Source organism: Chionomys nivalis, chromosome 2 (genome assembly GCF_950005125.1).
Source record: "Chionomys nivalis chromosome 2, mChiNiv1.1, whole genome shotgun sequence".
NCBI lineage: Eukaryota > Metazoa > Chordata > Mammalia > Rodentia > Cricetidae > Chionomys > Chionomys nivalis.
In genome coordinates, this window is record NC_080087.1 from 81,597,969 (window position 1) to 81,614,643 (window position 16,675).

At 51.0% G+C, this 16,675-nt stretch overlaps 1 protein-coding gene across 3 annotated transcripts in view; it reads left to right on the forward strand.

The window, feature by feature from the left end:
- Nucleotides 1-10,444, forward strand: part of Akt2 (AKT serine/threonine kinase 2) — a 50,164-nt gene extending 39,720 nt beyond the window's left edge. For all 3 annotated transcript variants that reach the window (XM_057751610.1, XM_057751619.1, XM_057751628.1), the window contains exons 7-14: nucleotides 3,508-3,573; nucleotides 4,348-4,416; nucleotides 5,550-5,672; nucleotides 7,087-7,215; nucleotides 7,309-7,523; nucleotides 7,939-8,026; nucleotides 8,106-8,208; nucleotides 9,027-10,444. In XM_057751610.1, coding sequence (XP_057607593.1) covers nucleotides 3,508-3,573; nucleotides 4,348-4,416; nucleotides 5,550-5,672; nucleotides 7,087-7,215; nucleotides 7,309-7,523; nucleotides 7,939-8,026; nucleotides 8,106-8,208; nucleotides 9,027-9,106 — 873 coding nt within the window. In that variant the 3' untranslated portion in view covers nucleotides 9,107-10,444. The remainder of the gene's footprint in view (nucleotides 1-3,507; nucleotides 3,574-4,347; nucleotides 4,417-5,549; nucleotides 5,673-7,086; nucleotides 7,216-7,308; nucleotides 7,524-7,938; nucleotides 8,027-8,105; nucleotides 8,209-9,026) is intronic.
- The last annotated feature ends 6,231 nt before the right edge of the window (nucleotides 10,445-16,675 follow it).

Consider the following 16,675-nt stretch of genomic DNA (forward strand, 5'->3'; position numbering starts at 1 on the left):
AAACTTTCTTACCGTGCAGCCTCCTGTTTTCAGGAAAACTGATCTCTGCCCATCCAGCTGCTTCTGCTGGGCCCTAGTGCTTGGTTCCTAACAGTGGCCTGTAATGGATGGGAAGGGCTCAGCAGTGGGGCATGTGACAGACATATGCAAGGCCCCATTCCAGAGTGAGTACCTTAGATGACAAGAGCCATCCTTTTTAGGAGTGAGGAACAATGCTGAGAATGGAGCCCAGGGACTTCGAGTTACCCCTGCAAGCTCTGTGCCACTGAACCATACCCCAGTGTCCTCAGGGGCTACTGTCTGGTGCTGGACCATACTTGGTAGCTCTTTCAGGGTTGGGACATTTGTCCCTGCCATCTGATGCTGTGTCCTTATTTTTTCCCACACATTCTGTCCCAAGCTCATGGGATCACTGTCTGAGGAGAAAAGCCTGAGCCCCAGAAGACCTGAGCTGCACTCAGCAGGTGCTGTTAGGAAGTATGATAGGGAGAGAGCTCAGCAGGCAGGAACTTACTTGACTAGTGCAAGTTCCTGGATTTGATCCCAGCCAAAACAGTTCTCTTGGTTTTGTTTGTTTGTTTGTTTGGTTGGTTGGTTGGTTGGGTTTTTTCTTTTTTTCGAGACAGGGTTTCTCTGTAGCTTTGGTGCCTGTCCTGGAACTAGCTCTTGTAGACCAGGCTGGCCTCGAACTCCCAGAGATCCGGCTGCCTCTGCCTCCTGAGTGCTGGAATTAAAGGCGTGCGCCACCACCGCCCGGCTTGTTTGTTTTGAAGATTTATTTATTGTGTATACTGTGTGCTGCCTACATGTATACCCACACACCAGGAGAGGGCACCAGACCTCAGTACAGATGGTTGTGAGCCACCATGTGGTTTCTGGGAATTGAACTCAGGACCTCTGGAAGAGCAGCCAGTGCTCTTAACCTCTGAGCCATCTCTCTAGCACCTCTTGTTGTTTTTTAACCTTATTTAAAGTTTTTATAATAGAAGATTCCAAATTCACATACACTTGGCTATCCTGGAACTCTCTGTAGACTAGGCTGACTTCAAATTCAGAAATCTGCCTCTGGCTCTCAAGTGCTCAAGTTAAAGGCATGAGTCACCATGCTTGGGTGAGACTTCTAAGGAAAAATAAACACAATTAGACTGTCTGTGTGGTTGTGATTGTTAACAGTTACCAGTATTGACTCTGCTCTCACTTTCTGTGGGGATCCCTGCAAGGGCTGCGGCCAGCAGGGAGAAGGAGACCTGATTCAGCACAACTTAGTTAGCCTGGCTGGCTCAGACTTGGGGAGTATGACCCTGGTTTATTTTTGACAAATTTAAACACAGTGCAACTTTGAGAAAGGGTATCCTTGTGACAGTTAACACAGCAAAACTGAAGAGGTGGCTACATCAAAACTCCTTTTCTAGTACGTGCCTTCTGCAGAGCACCTTTGTCCTTACCCACAAGAGTGGCTTGAGAAGCAGTGCTCAGGATAAGGTTCTAGGGAGGAGGGATTTTTCATTTTCTTTGTTTTGTTTTGTTTGACACAGAGTCTCTGTGTAGCCCTGACTGTCCTAGAACTGGCCTTGCATTTAAGGATGCCCTGTCCCTGCCTCCGGAGTGACCACCAGTGACAGTGGAAGGAAGGGTTTGTGATAAGCTTAGTAGCGCTTTACTGTTCCTGAGTACACAGCCCTCTTTGTAACAGTGAATGGATTACATTGACTGAGAACCATGCTCGGGAGAGGCCTGACTTTCCAGATTAGCAGACTGACACATCCATTCCCTCCCATTGAGACAAGCCTGTGTTCTTCACAGCTCTGCTTCTCTATTGCCGTCTATAAGTGCATGGGCTGCCTGTCCTCTATAGTCTATAGGCTGTTTTCCTTCCTTCCTTCCTTCCTTCCTTCCTTCCTTCCTTCCTTCCTTCCTTCCTTCCTTCCTTCCTTCCTTCCCTCCCTCCCTCCCTCCTTCCTTCCTTCCTCTTTTTTTGTTTTTGTTTTTTAATTGTGTTGTTGTTTTGCCTGCATGTGTGTCTGTACACCATATGTGCAATGCTCAAGGAGGCAAAAAGAAGGCATTAGATTTCCTGGAACCAGAGTTAAGTTGTGAGCAGCCACGTGGGTGCCAGGAATTGAACCTGGGTCCTCTAGAAGCAAACATTTTTAACCACTGAGCCATCTTTGCAGCCCCTCAGCTCTTTCTTTCTTTTCTTTTCTTTTCTTTTTTTGAGTCTAGAGTATTGAGTATTTTCAGGTATATTCTAGCCATATCATTTCACCTGTGTATATTTTAAAAAAATTTTAAAAGATTACTTGTATGTATTTATGGGGAGAGTGCACATGCGCAGTTGCCTGTGAAAGCCTGAAGACTGTATCAGGTCTCCTGGAGTTGGGGTTGCAGGCCATTAACTAACATGGGCGTTTGGGAATTGAATTTGGGTCCTCTGCAAGAAGAAACAAAACTACCTACAGATTCTTGGTAAAATTGATCCAGGGCAGGGCTTGTCGGCTTCAGCACTGTATTGCGGGCCTCATCCTTCTTCAGAGTGGGGCTATTCTGTTCATTATAGGAGGGCTAGCATCTCAGCTGTGCACTTGTGATAATCAGAAGTGATCTGATACCCAGTATCTCCCGAGTGTAAGCCCTCGTCCAGGCTGTTGAAGTAGTAAAAGGAGGCGTCAAGAAGCTCTCCTACAGTCCTGCCCTTGGGCAGACACCAAACTTCAGCTTGTGAGGCAATGTCCTTCCCACCTCCCATGTGACCACCCTGAGTTTCTGACAAGATGGACCCAGAGAGTTGTGTTTCTACAAGTTCCCTGGGGGGTGGATGCTGCTGGTGCCGGGCCTCACCCTGAGAAGTACTGCTTAGAACTAGAGCCAGTCCTCTGCAGGTGCTCTCCACCTGGGAAGTGGAGACAAGATTGCATACTGTCTGCTGTTGCCACCTTCAGGTTACATGTCAGTGCTGCGTCACTGGCAGGCTGAGGTGGGCAGTGTGTGAGGAGGAGAGGTTCTGGTTGTTCACACCGTTCAGTTCCCGACTGCAGTATTCTGTGGCTTTAGGCCTGTGGAGACATTGTACATCATTATAGGAGCACATGGCAGAGGGCCTGGGAAGGAGGTCTGGGTTCCCGATAGCACGTTCAAGGCACACACATACCTGTAGTGACCTAGTTTCCTCCCATTAGGCTCTGTGTCCTCATAGCCTTTGGGAACCAAGTCTCCAGCACACATGGTCCCTTGGGTCCTTGATGATTTGGGCTACAGTGGAATGCTAGTGGCTGGCTCAGGCTGGGGTGGTGCTAGCCCCATCTCTCCATTGTAGAGTCTTAGCAGCTGTTCACTGTTGCTTTGAGACCACCCTTATCTGGGCTGCCATTTGTCCAGGGCCTGAGAAGTCCTGTTCTGCCCCTGCCACTCTGATTTCCCAGGGTGGGCATAGTTTCACCTGTATTTTGCTCCATGGTGGCTGCAGGTTGGCATGTGTCCCTGCCACTCAACTGCACTGTCTGTTCACAGGATGAAGTTGCCCACACGGTCACTGAGAGCCGGGTCCTGCAGAACACCAGGCATCCTTTCCTTACTGTGAGTTCCCTCCCTGCCAACCCTCGGGCAGAGTTCTAGGAAAGAACTAAAGCCTTGCGCGCACTGTAAGCCCAGTTTCGGTGTAGGCCAGGTAGACCAGGCAAAGCATCACTGGGCTCCCAGGCTGCTTGAACACCAGGTGAGAGTTGCATGGCAGCCATCTTTGGGACTGAGGGGCACCCAACCCAGCTGGCCAAAGTGGGAAGGTTGCCTTTTGGTTTTTGTTTTAAGGTGCCATAGACAGAAACATGCTGTCATGGTGTGCCTGTGACTCCTGCTGTGGGCCAAGGTCTCTGTGACGTCCCTGTCAGTTTAGGGGACCAGGTTAAGCATGCTGCCCTAGGAAGGTACGGTGCTTGTTCACATGAGATTTTATCAGATACCTCAATGTGGAAGACAGAACCACATAGTTTATGGGTTTTGTGAGCAGAGGAATTGGTGAGGGTTGGTGAGGAATCCTCTGGAGGGTTCTTAGGATACAGTTTGAGGACAGCTGTGTGCTTACAGCCTGTCTGTCTTGCCTTTAGAGTCAGCGCCCAGTCCATTGTTACTCGGGTTCATGTGCTAGGGAGCACAGCTCTGTGTGTGTCTTACTACTGAGCAAGGAGGGAGCCGATGAGACAGCTCTGGAGAGTCAGACCATATTTTTCTCCCATGAACATGCCTGGCATTTGAACCCCTGCGACCCAAGCAGGGCATAGTGTGCCAGTTCGGGTCCTGCTCTCCAGCTGGCAGAGCTTTCCTTCTGTCCCAGCATTCTGGTTCCCTTCACAGGCCCTGAAGTATGCCTTCCAGACCCATGACCGCCTGTGCTTCGTGATGGAGTATGCCAACGGGGGTGAGGTGAGCTCTGCCATCTGGCCACTTTTTGGTGGTGGTGAGGGAAGCAAAGAAGACCTGGGTGAGATGGGGTGCACGCGGGCATATGTGTGTTTGTGTGTGTGTGTGTTTGAGAGAGAGAGAGAGAGAGGTTTATTGACTGTTAGCACATTCTACCCTGAGAGAGAGAGAGAGAGAGAGAGAGAGAGAGGTCTATTGACTTTAGCACGTTCTACCCTGTTCTCCCTGAAGCAGGTGGTATAAGGTGCACTTCAGAGGTGGGCAGGCTTGGGGCGGGTTACTGGGTGACTCACCCAAGTTCACATTGCTGCCATGCTGCTGGGCGGGATTCAAAGCCAGGTGCAGGAGCTGTGGGTGCACTTCCAGTGCAAGGAAAGATTTTCTTGGGGATACCTGAGAAAGCACATGGGCTCCAGGCCCTAGCCCCGAGTCCTGAGTCTCTACCATGCCTCTGTGCCTGTGTCTGTCGCCCATGCACCACTCAGTCTCAGTAGTGCCCTAGATAGACGTGGCCCCTACTGACTGCCCCAGTTGCCTTGCTCAGCGGATCAGTCACTGGTTGGCTGGTTGCCCCCGCCATCACTTTTGTCACCCCTCCATCACTTGTCCCCTCATACTGTCTCTACCTACCTACCCTTGCATTGGCACTTACCGGTCTGGCCGCTAATTAATGTGTTCATTTGCTTATTTATTGGCAAAATCTCATTCAGATAACCCAGGCTGATTTCAAACTCAATCGCATTCTGTAGCTAAGGCTGACCTTAAATTCTTGATTCTCTGCTTTCTACCTCCTAAATACTGGGATTACAGATCCACACCAGCCTCATTCTTCACTCATTCATTCATTCATTCATTCATTCATTCAAATAGAATCTTGTGTAACCCAGGCTAGGCTCAAACTCACCCTGTAAAGGCTGGCCTTGAATTTCTACTTAGCTGCTTCAGCCTCCCTGTGCTGAGGCTGTGGGCGAGCCTCACCATGCTGGTCTGTATCCTTCATCCTTGTCTCAAATTTTCTTCACACACTGTTCTTTCCTTGGTCCTTCTTGCTGAAGCCTGTCTTTTCTGGGGCATGCCATGGGGCTGGGGGGCCAGGACTTGGGGAGCCAGTGCTGAGGCCTCACCTCCCCCTGCAGCTGTTCTTCCACCTCTCTCGGGAGCGAGTCTTCACGGAGGACCGGGCCCGATTTTATGGTGCAGAGATCGTGTCAGCTCTTGAGTACTTGCATTCGAGAGATGTGGTGTACCGTGACATCAAGGTCAGTAAACAATGGCCTGGGACAAGTGTCGGGTGAGGGTGGGGATGCACAGAAGGTCCAGGCTGGCCCGTTCTATGGTGAAGACCTGTGAGCACCGCAGGCTGCTGATGGGGTTGTGGGTTGGCAGCATCCAGAGTGTAATTTGGCGGTGACACCAGAATTACTTGCCAGCCATCTGCTTGCCTTTTGCACACCAGAAACTGGGACATGTCTTCACTGGGGAAGGTGTGTACACACTTAGAGCACACTCCATGCTGCCCACAGCACCTGCTACCAGAAAGTGGGCACCATGTGCTGCGGCATTTTCCAGGGGAAACTTTGTAGCAGAACAAGCCACACAGCAAATGTGGCTGCATCCCATGGGCCAACATTGAGGGAGGGGCCGGAGCAGATGACATGGACCCTTCTCAGCTGGACTTGGGATGAAGCTTGGTAGTGTAGTGTCTGCTGGGTGTTCAGCGCACAGGCCAGCACAGCATACAGCCCAGAGAAGACCAAGTAACGGCAGAGTGCTTCATAATGGGCTCCCACGGTTCTGCTGGAGCCTGACTTGTAGAGGCGTCATGGATGCTGTGTGCCTGTACTCTCCCCTGGTGTGTGTTTTATAACGAAAAACAGTGATCTGGGCTCATGCCTGTAATTTTAATACTCAGGCTGAGGCGGGGGATTGCTTTGAATTAAAAGCTAGCTTGAGGGCCGGACAGTGGTGGCACACACCTTTAATCCTAGCACTCAGAAGGCAGAGATAGGTGAATCTCTGTGAGACCCAGATCTACTAGAGCTAGTTCCAGGACAGCCAGGGTTGTTACACAGAGAAACCCTGTCTTGAAAAACCAAAAAAAAAAAAAAAAGAAGAAGAAGAAAGGAAAGAAAAAAAGCCAACTAGCTTGAGCTACAGAATAACCCTGAAAATTACCAACTTCTAAGAACATAGTACCCCTCACATTGAACCTTAAGAAACTAAGACCAGGCCAGGCATGGTGGCAGATACCTTAATCCTAACAGAGTTCCCAGTCAGCCAGGGCTACACAGGAGACCATGTTCCTAAAAGAAAAGAAACTGAAACCACAGTACATTGCTATATGGCTGTCTTGTCCTCCAGGAACCTCTGGTGTGATAGCTTGCCATTCCAAACCACCATCTCTCAAACCATGGTTCTCAACCTTCCTAATACTGTGACCCTTTTATACAGTTCCTCATGTATTGACCCCAACCATAATATTATTTTGGTTGCTACTTAACAAGTATAATTTTGCTATGGTTATGAATTGTGATATAAATATCTGTGTTTCATGATGGTCTTCGATGACCCCTGTGCAAAGGGGTTTTGACTCACTGGTTGAGAAGCACTGCTCTAGAGGGAAACCCTGGGAGGATCTACCCCTCATAGATTGATTTTTTTTTTTTTAAACAGTTGGAAAACCTCATGCTGGACAAAGATGGCCACATCAAGATCACTGACTTTGGCTTGTGCAAAGAGGGCATCAGTGATGGGGCCACCATGAAAACCTTCTGTGGTACCCCGGAGTACCTGGCGCCTGAGGTGTCTGGGCGTGGGGGCATGGGAGCATGCAGGCCAAGGGCGGAGGGAGCTCTGAGGGTGGAGACGCTCTAGCTTCCCCTATTGCTCCTCCAGGTGCTGGAGGACAATGACTACGGGCGTGCGGTGGACTGGTGGGGGCTGGGCGTGGTCATGTACGAGATGATGTGTGGCCGCCTGCCCTTCTACAACCAGGATCATGAGCGCCTCTTTGAGCTCATCCTCATGGAGGAGATCCGCTTCCCACGAACACTTGGGCCAGAGGCCAAGTCCCTGTTGGCTGGACTGCTGAAGAAGGACCCTAAGCAGAGGTGTGGCCTGACTGTGTGTGGTCCCCTGAACAACCCCAGTGGCCCCATAGTAGGCATTTCCACAGCCTGCCTGCACTTCCCTGCCTCTTGTATGGGGGCACAGGAATACAACCTTCTTTTGGGCAGCCTAAGGTCATGGGACCATATATGGCTGAGCCAGTGTGTGTGGTCTGCCTTCTAAGCCTGCCCTGCCACCCTGTCACCTCTTCATGGGTAGAGATGAGGCCCAGATTGCCTTCTCCCTGCCTCTGGCCCAAGCATGAGTTCTCCAAGCTTAGGTCCTGTCTGAAAGGTGGTTTGTGTAGGACAGCATCGTCAGAGGCTACACAGGGGCCCTGCACTCTGGATCATATCTGCCTGTGTTTGAGCCTGGCTCCCAGAACCTGCCATGTTGGTGACGTTTGTCTCTGCCCAGGCTCGGCGGAGGGCCCAGTGATGCGAAGGAGGTCATGGAGCACAGGTTCTTCCTCAGCATCAACTGGCAGGATGTGGTACAGAGAAAGGTGAGCAGTCTCACCTACTCCAGGGCTCTCACCTCCTCACAGGTGACCCGTCATTGCTGACCCAGCTTCCTCTCCACAGCTCCTGCCACCCTTTAAACCTCAGGTCACTTCTGAAGTGGACACAAGGTACTTTGATGATGAGTTCACCGCCCAGTCCATCACAATCACACCCCCGGACCGCTGTGAGTTTCTGAGACCCGTTGCCCTTGGGTGGCTGAGAGGTGGGGTCTGCCCTGGGTCCTGCTTGCCAGGGGGACCTTGATTGGCTGCTTTTATTGGGTCTGGCCAGTCTCCTCTAAGATCTGCTTGCAAGGTCTGCTGTTGCTGTAAGGGTCGTCAGGAACTATGCCTACAGTATGTTCTGGGGTCTGGGCTAGAGCACTCTGTTGACTGTGTTCTTGGTCTGAAGCTACCCCAAGGCTGGGCACTCAGTCCTGGGACAGCTCTGAGCTCTGAGCTTCCCTGGGTTCCCAGAACCAGGAAGGCTAAGGAGAAACTTGACCTGGCAGTGTGGCAGCCAAGGCATTCCAGGCAGAAGTGGCCTGTGGCTGTCAATCATGAGAGAACCTTGGAGTGAAAGGACAGGCTGTAGGTGGGTAGAGGGGACCTGGGGTTAAAGTAGGAGCTTCTGGGGTCACCTGGAAAAGTGGAGACCTGTGGCATTGGAACCTGTGTAAGAGTTCTTTATGCTAAGGTTATTGACAGTCCCTTAACTGCAGGTGAGTATGGGTGGGGACAGGCCAGCGACAAGTCTGAGCTAGACCCTGGTGATGGGGAGGACTGAGGAGGGGAGAGGACATTCAGAAGACCCAGCCTGGGGAGGAGGCTAAGTCCTCTCTCTAGAAGCAAGTTGCTTTCCTTCAGTGCTAGTGCTGTGGGCCACTGCTGGCTCAGGCTTCTGTCATCCCAGCGCCTCTCTCTGTGGCACTTTCCCAGTGGGGTGGGGGTGGGCACGCCTGCTGTCCCCTCATCTCCACGGCATCTCCACCCAACCCCACAGATGACAGCCTGGGCTCGCTGGAACTGGACCAGCGGACACACTTCCCCCAGTTCTCCTACTCGGCCAGCATCCGAGAGTGAGCAGCCCTCTGCCACCACAGGACACAAGCATGGCCGCCATCCACTGCCTGGGTGGCTTTTTAAAGAAAACTTTCTTTTGCCTTTTGGTTTGTGTTCCCTTCCCTGTTCCCCTCACTTCCATACCCAGTTTCTACTTCAGTTCTTGCCCAGCCTTGGCGGTCCTGGCAGCCCTTTCTTCCAGTCTCCCTCTGTTTCCAGATGAGTGCTGGGGACCTGCCCAAAGGTGGGCTGTTGGGAGGATGGAGAGAAGTTGTATCACCACAGCCTCCAGGAGGGTGAAGTGGGGAGCCATGGGGTCACCTGGGTTTGGGGGCAAGCCATCAGAGGCCACATCTGGATGAAACCTGCCCCCCCCCCAGCACCCCAGATTCCTTCTATGCTGTCATCTGGGTAGTCTATCTGCTGCCACCTCACCTGGGGCAGAAAAGCAATAATGTCCAGGGACAGGCAGAGGCCTTTGGAAGCCGAGGGATCTGGGTTTGGCTCCATGGAAAATGGAGCCAAGTCCTTGGGTCTTGGTGGGGGGAACCAGGACCAGGAGCTGCCTCCTGAACCTGCCTCTTTCTCCCAAGTTGCTCTCTTGATTCTGGATAGAGCAGGAGGAACATTTGGGGGCCAGCCCTCCTGCCTACAGCTCCGTGCCTTACCAGGCCTTCCCTCTAGCCAGCCTTGCCTCCCACTGGGCCCTAGCCCCTTTGGATGGCTCATTTTCTGCCTGGGGCAGAGGGAAGCCAACCTTGGCTGTTACACGTCTTACACCGAGACAGTATTGGGCCCCTTGGACTTGACTGAGGTCTGAGAGGGGACAGAGATGGGGACAGGTATCTCTGGTACACATTGGGATGGGGGCCTCCTCATCTCCAGGGCCCCTGTTCTGGAGCCTTAAATTGAATGTGTGAGTGAGTCTGTGTCAGTGCCGTGGTGCCAGTGTGCACCCTGCTCTAGCAGTGAGCATCTCAGTTTCCTGGGATGCAGTGCCCACAGCTGTATGCAGGACATGTGTGAGTGGGCTCAGGCCTCAATCCCAGCCTGAGCGTTGATCCCATGGGGTACAGCGGGTGCAAGGGGTCCACCTGCTGCTCTGGCCATGTTTCCCCATCCCCAATATCTCTGGGTGTTTGGAATTGAGTTTTCCTGGTTTTACTTTCCCACCCCACCCCTCAGACTAGGTGGTTACAAAAAGGCAGTAGGGTGGGGGTGGGCAGGGATGGTATGGGGGTTGTCTGTTTTTTCCTTTTTATGTGTGTATGTTTATCTGACAGTTCTCTCCCATCCCTACTGGCCTTTCCTTACTCCTCATATTTGTACGGTACAAGCAATAAAGACACTCATTTCAGACCAGGGCCCAGTCCACATTTCCTTAGCCAACCAATCCCTACTCCTGTACTGTGGTACTAGTGGACCTGGCACCACCCATCACCTGCCTGTCTGGTTCTGAGGCCCGTGGAACTGTGGAGCTGGGGAAGTGGATGGGCGGGTCCAGGCTGCAGGGGGTAGGGGACTATTGAGGGAAGGCGATAGGGTGGTTTGGACTGGGTAGGGATGGGTTCAGGCCCTTAGAAGCTGCCAGATTTGGGGCAGCTGGTGTCTACAAACAGGATGCCTGTGTGCAGTGTGGTAGGTAGGAGGGACCCCCAAGCCCTAGAACATTTCTCTGTGTGAAACCAGGAAACCTTAATGTCCCCAAATGCCATCATGAAATCTGTCCTGACAGCACTTGTGGTCACCTAGCAGCTCCACTGAGCACCCTTTATTGAAATCCCCATACTGAATCTGGGACTCCATGGGGCATCTCCATCTCCCACACACAGGTACTAGGCCACATAGAGTCTGGTGCAGATGAATTTATTCCAGGTTTTACTAGAGGCAGGAGCATGGCAGGAATGGAAATCTGAGAGCTTGAAAGGGCAGTGGGAAAGCCAAGGCCAGTTTAAATGTTTGTCCCAACTGCAGAGACGCGTAGTGGATGTGGGCTCATCTTAGTAAGTAGAGAAGTGCATTCCAGTGGTTCTAATATGGGTAGCTGGGCTGTTAGAGCTTGAGTCTAGCATTTGGAAGTCCCTAGGTTCTCTCTCTAGCATAGGAAAAGAAAACCACCTTTTATTCCCGTTTCCCAGCCCCTCGGTTACAGATGGAACAGTTTTTTCTGTCACGTTGTGTGACTCATCTCCCAGTGGGATGCATTCCTGTCTACCTCAGGCTTTTGAGCAGCTCCACGTGAGGGACCCACAGCCAAGTGTCCCCATAGAACACACATTCTTACATGTGCCTGTGCTGCAGAGATGGGGAGAGTTAATAAACGCTCTCCTTTACAGTGGAGCCGCCGTAGACATTCCCCAAGGTTTGGTTCTCCCCCAGCATGTGTTCATGAACATCAGGAAGAAATGAGGCCCCACAGGCCCAGGGTCTCCAGTGATATCACCATGAACGCTTGCCCTGCCTTCTGCTCATCCCCCATTCCTCCCAGCTGAGTCCATGCCTGGGGTATGTCCCTCCACCTCCTTACCTTCAGGGTATTGCAGATGTCCTCAGCCTCTGGGTCCTGGGGAAATGAGACTTGGAGCCGCACTAATGCATTCTCAGGAATCGGGACACAACAGCCTATACCCCCAGTTGCTTCATAAGGTTGCATAGGCGTGTGCCTGCCATTACCAAGAACTTAGGTTTCTGCTTTCTTCTTCTTCTCCTTGCTGCTATCATCAGTGCTATAATAAAAAAAATAAAAGTAAGGATCTGTGTTTGTACTTTGGTATATATGGCCTACATCCTGTGAGTTTAAGATGTGCTAGTTAGCATCCAGAAAGTATAGTGATTCATTTGTTTAAATGCTTAATGTTTAAATGGTTTCAGATCTGAAGGGAAACTTTCAAAAGTGGTTCTGGCCAGGAGTGATGGGTCATGCCTGTAACTGGGGGCAGGAGGGATTACAAGGTTAAGGCCAGCCTGGACTCTGTAATGAGATTTCTCAGACCTCAGCAGTGGGGTTGGAGTGAAGGAAACATGATTCCAGGACTGGGGTAGTAGGAATAAGATGAGCTGAGAGCATCTCTTGGACCTGCTTGAAATAACCCACAGCGCAGAGGCCCGGTTGGTGAAGTGCTTGCCCTGCAAGCATGAAGATGAATTCAACCCCAGGCGGGGCTCAGTGGCTAAGAACTCTTGCGGAAGACAGGAATTGGGTTTCCAGAACCATGCTGTGCAGCTCACAACTGTTGTGACTCTACCTCCCAGGGATCTGATGCCTCTGGACACTACCCTGGGACATACACATAAATAAAAGTCATTTAAAGTGGAGGTGCAGTCGTGGCCTGGGCTTGTGACCCCAGCACTGAGGGGATGGAGACAAGTTCTTTGGGGCTTGCTGGCCAGACATTGCAGCTAAAGCAGCAAGTTCCAGGTTCAGTAAGAAACCTGTCCAGAAATAAGTGAGGTTGGTGGTTGCGCATGCGTTTAGTCCCAACACTCCAGAGGCAGAGGCAGGCACATCTCTGTGAGTTCGAGGTTTTGAGGCCAGCCTAGTCTACAGAGAGCAGTCTAGGACAGCCAGGACTACACAGAGAAATCCTGTCTTGCCAAGTGGTGGTGCATGTCTTTTATCTCAGCACTCAGGAGGCAGAGACAGGCGAATCTCTGTGAGTTTGAGGCCAGTGTGGTCTACAGAACAAGTGCAGGACACCCAGGGTTAAACACAGAATCCCTGTCTTGAAAAAACAGCAAAAGTTCTGTCTTGCAAAAAAAATGCAGGCACACACAAGACAAAAAAAACAAAAAAGAAAATCCCACATGGTAGTACCAAGCTGCTTCAGTTTTAATTAATCCCAGACATAGTCAAGTTGGCAGCCAAGAAGGGCCACCACGTGGAAAGGAAGTCCAACCAGTTTAGCTAATAGCAGATCTGTGCTGATTGGCATGTGTGCCACTCCAGAGGTTAATCCCAGGAAGATGGGATTGCATAGCATACAGCTTCCTATAAGTCCAGAAGTAAAACCTGCGTATAGATGGGGTGTGGCTCCATGGCTTGTCCAGGATGGGCAAGGGTCTGAGTTCAGTTCCCAGCCTTGCAAAATGAGACAAAGCACTGTGTTCTACATTCTTCAGCACTTGGCCAGTTCATTTCTTCCTCAGTTCTGTTCAGCACACGTCCACTTTGGAAGACATGAACATTCTCTTACTCAAGGTCCTACCACCAAGATAGGAAAGTTACTGTGGACACATTGTTCCTCTCCACAGATCTTTATCAAATCTTTGTCACAAGTCAGCTCTTGCCTTTAAAAAGTAGTCTAGGAGCCGTGGTTTGTGGTGGTGGCAGTGGTGCATGCCTTTAATCCCAGCACGTGGGAGGGAGGCAGAGGCAGGAGAATCTCAGTGAGTTCAAGGTAAGGGCTGTTACACAGAGGAACTCTGCTTCCGATAACAACAAAGTACTCTGTGGACTGGAGAGATGGCTTGGCAGTTAAGTGGTACTGCTCCTGCAAAGGGCCTAGGTGTGGTTTTCAATACTCAACAACTGCCTATTCCAGTTCTAGGGGATCCAATGTCCTCATCTTCCCTTTGCTGGTACCTTCACAGGTGAGAGCCACACAAACACACATAAACATGTAGGTACACACACAGAAATCTTCCAAACATACTCGGGGTGGAGTGATAGCTCAACCGGTGAGATGCCTGCTCCTCCGAAGAACCTGGGTTTTATCTCAGCACTCACCTGGCAGCTCACAACCATCTGTACACCAGTTCTAGGAGATGGGTTGCTGCCTGCTGACCTTTGCAGGTGCCAAGTCCACACATGGTGTGCAATAAGTACATGCACTCACCAGTGTTCATGAAAACCTTAAAGCCAGGCAGTAGTGGTTCATGGCTTTAATCCTGGCACTCGGGAGGGAGTTCGAGGCCAACCTGGTCTCCAGAATGAATTCCAGGACAGCCTGGGCAACACAGAAAAATCCTGTCTTGAAAAAACAAACAAGAAAAGGGGGGAGGGGTGCTAGAGAAATGGCTCAGTGGTTAAGAGAACTTGCTGCTCTTCCTGGAGACCTGGGTTCAATTCCCAGCACCCACATGGCAGCTCACAACTGTGACTCCAAGATCTAACACCCTTACACAGTCATACATGTAGGTAAAACACCAAGGCACATAAAAAAAAAAAACATTGAGTTCTGTATTGCCTGTTGTTTGTTTGCTTTTGTTATGTTTTGAGACAGGATCTGACTGTATATCTCTGCCTGACTTAGAATTTACTCTGTAGACCAGGTTGACCTCATAGTCATGGGGCTGTTTGCCTCCTGAGTGCCGGGTTAAAGCATGCTCACTGCACGTCTTTTGTTGTTGAGGCAGGACCTATACACAGCTCTGGCTGTCCTGGACTTCACTGTATAGATCAAGCTGGCCTGAAATTCAGAGACCCACCTGTGCCTCCCAAGTGCTGGGATCAAAGGTGTGTGTCCCCATGCCTGGTGAGCCACTGTACAGAAAATAAAGCGCTTAGAAGAGAGTAAATGCAGAGAATTGGGGTAGGATGGTGGTTTCCATGGAGATAAGGGAGTCAGTGTCTTTTTAAAAAGATTCTTTTTTTACATTTATGTGTCTGAGGCAAGGGGCTGTCTTCAGAGGCCTGAATAGAGTGGCAGGTGGCCCAGAGCTGGTGGACTAGGTGCTGGGAGCCTAACTCAGGGCCTCAGAAAGAGCAGCAAACACTCTTAGTGCCTGAGCTGGTGACCACTGCCCCGGGCTCAGTATCTTAGAAGAGGTTTAGAAGCCTGGCATGATCTCAGCCAAGAAGATCAGGAATTTAAATCCATCCTTAGCTATATAATGGAGTTCAAAGTCGGCCTGAGCTGCGTGAGATCTTTTCTCAAAAGCCAGCAAACAAACAAAAACCAACTGTTTATTTTTTTTGGGGGGGGTGATCTCCAAAGGAAGGGGAGGTGGCTGGTGCAGAAGCCTTGGGGTAGATAGAAGTCAGTGTCGCGGGGGGGGGGGCGGGAGAAAGTGTGGGCCCAGTGGGACTAGAGAAGATGAGCCCCAAGTGTGTAGTAGAGGAGCGTTAACTCTCGGGTGTTCTGGGCCTTAGCCTCAAGGAAGACGACCACTCCCCCCCAGCAAACCTGAGATTCTTAAACAGACTAGGACCTGGTGTACACAGTACCCCCTCCCCCAATCCTGGGCTGATGTAGGAAACAAACTGTCAGGGCAGGAAAGACGAGCAGCTGCAGCAGGATGGTTGCTGACTTGTCCTCAACACACAAGCACATACAGGGCAGCTCATGGAGTCCCCTCAACACACAAGCACATACAGGGCAGTTCATGGAGTCCCCTCAACACACACACATAGAAGGCAGTGCACGGGAGTCCCCTCAACACACACATACACACAAGGCAATGCACGTGAGTCCCCTCAACACACACATACATACAAGGCAGTTCATGTGAGCCCCCTGAATTCTCTCTCACACACACATACACACACACACACACACACGGCAGTGCATGTGAGTCCCCTCTGGAGCTTACAGTCTTACCTTCAGGAAGTCTGCACTCTGTGCTGGAAACAACCCATATTAGACGGAGGAAAGGCAGGGTTTGGAAGAGGTGGAGACGGCCTGCTAGCAGTCACCTCAGTGACTGCACCTGTTCTGGAAAACCTTGCACTCTGGAGCACTCGAAGCCCCAGCTCCCACTGGAAGGCAGCTCCTAACTTCACTGGCAGGATGCTGGTGGGAGCCAAGGCCCACCTGGGACCTCGTTCCAAACACTAACCTCCAAACCTCTACTTTTCCGGATTCTTCTGTCTCCTTTGACCTAGAGCCTCGAAGTGTGCTGGCCCTCATGGGAAAGTCACCGGCACCATTATCTCCCCAGGACACTGGCAAAAGCTCCCTGGGCCTGAGTGCTCCACCAGGGCTGGAAGAGGTGCTAACTAGGTTGGGCCTGGAAGGTGACATCTTCACTGAAATCATTGTGAGCAAGGCAAGAGTCAGATGAGCCCAGAACCAGCTCCCCCTTCCTCTCTCCCTCCCTATTTTGATTTTTTTAAAGACAGGGTATCATGTAATTCAAGCTAGTTTTGAACTCACTGTGTAGTGATTGCTGGGATTATCAGCCTACGCCATTTCTTTCAGTTCATCCATTGATTACCAGTACAGTGGCCATGACTCAGATGCCGTTTCTCGCGGTCCTGAGTGTGGCAATCCTTCCTCTAATATTTCATAGATCCTTGCATTAGTGCTCCACTATTGCTCATCTGACAGATGGTCATCATCATGCAGTGCAGCCAGGCCTGAGACCCCAAAGCATGCATGCTTGACGAGCACTCCAAGGCTGAGCCACATTCCAGGCTCTCACTGGTAGAGTTGAGGCTGATGTTCTGTGCCCCTAGCACTTTTCTATCCCACCAGCCAGCTCCCAAATAACCATATAATTTCCTTCCTTCCTTCCTTCCTTCCTTCCTTCCTTCCTTCCTTCCTTCCTTCCTTCCTTCCTTCCTTCCTTCCTTCCTTTTCCCAAGACAAGGTTTCTTTGTGTGACAGCCCTGGCTGTCCTGGAACTCGCTTTGTAGACCAGACTGGCCTT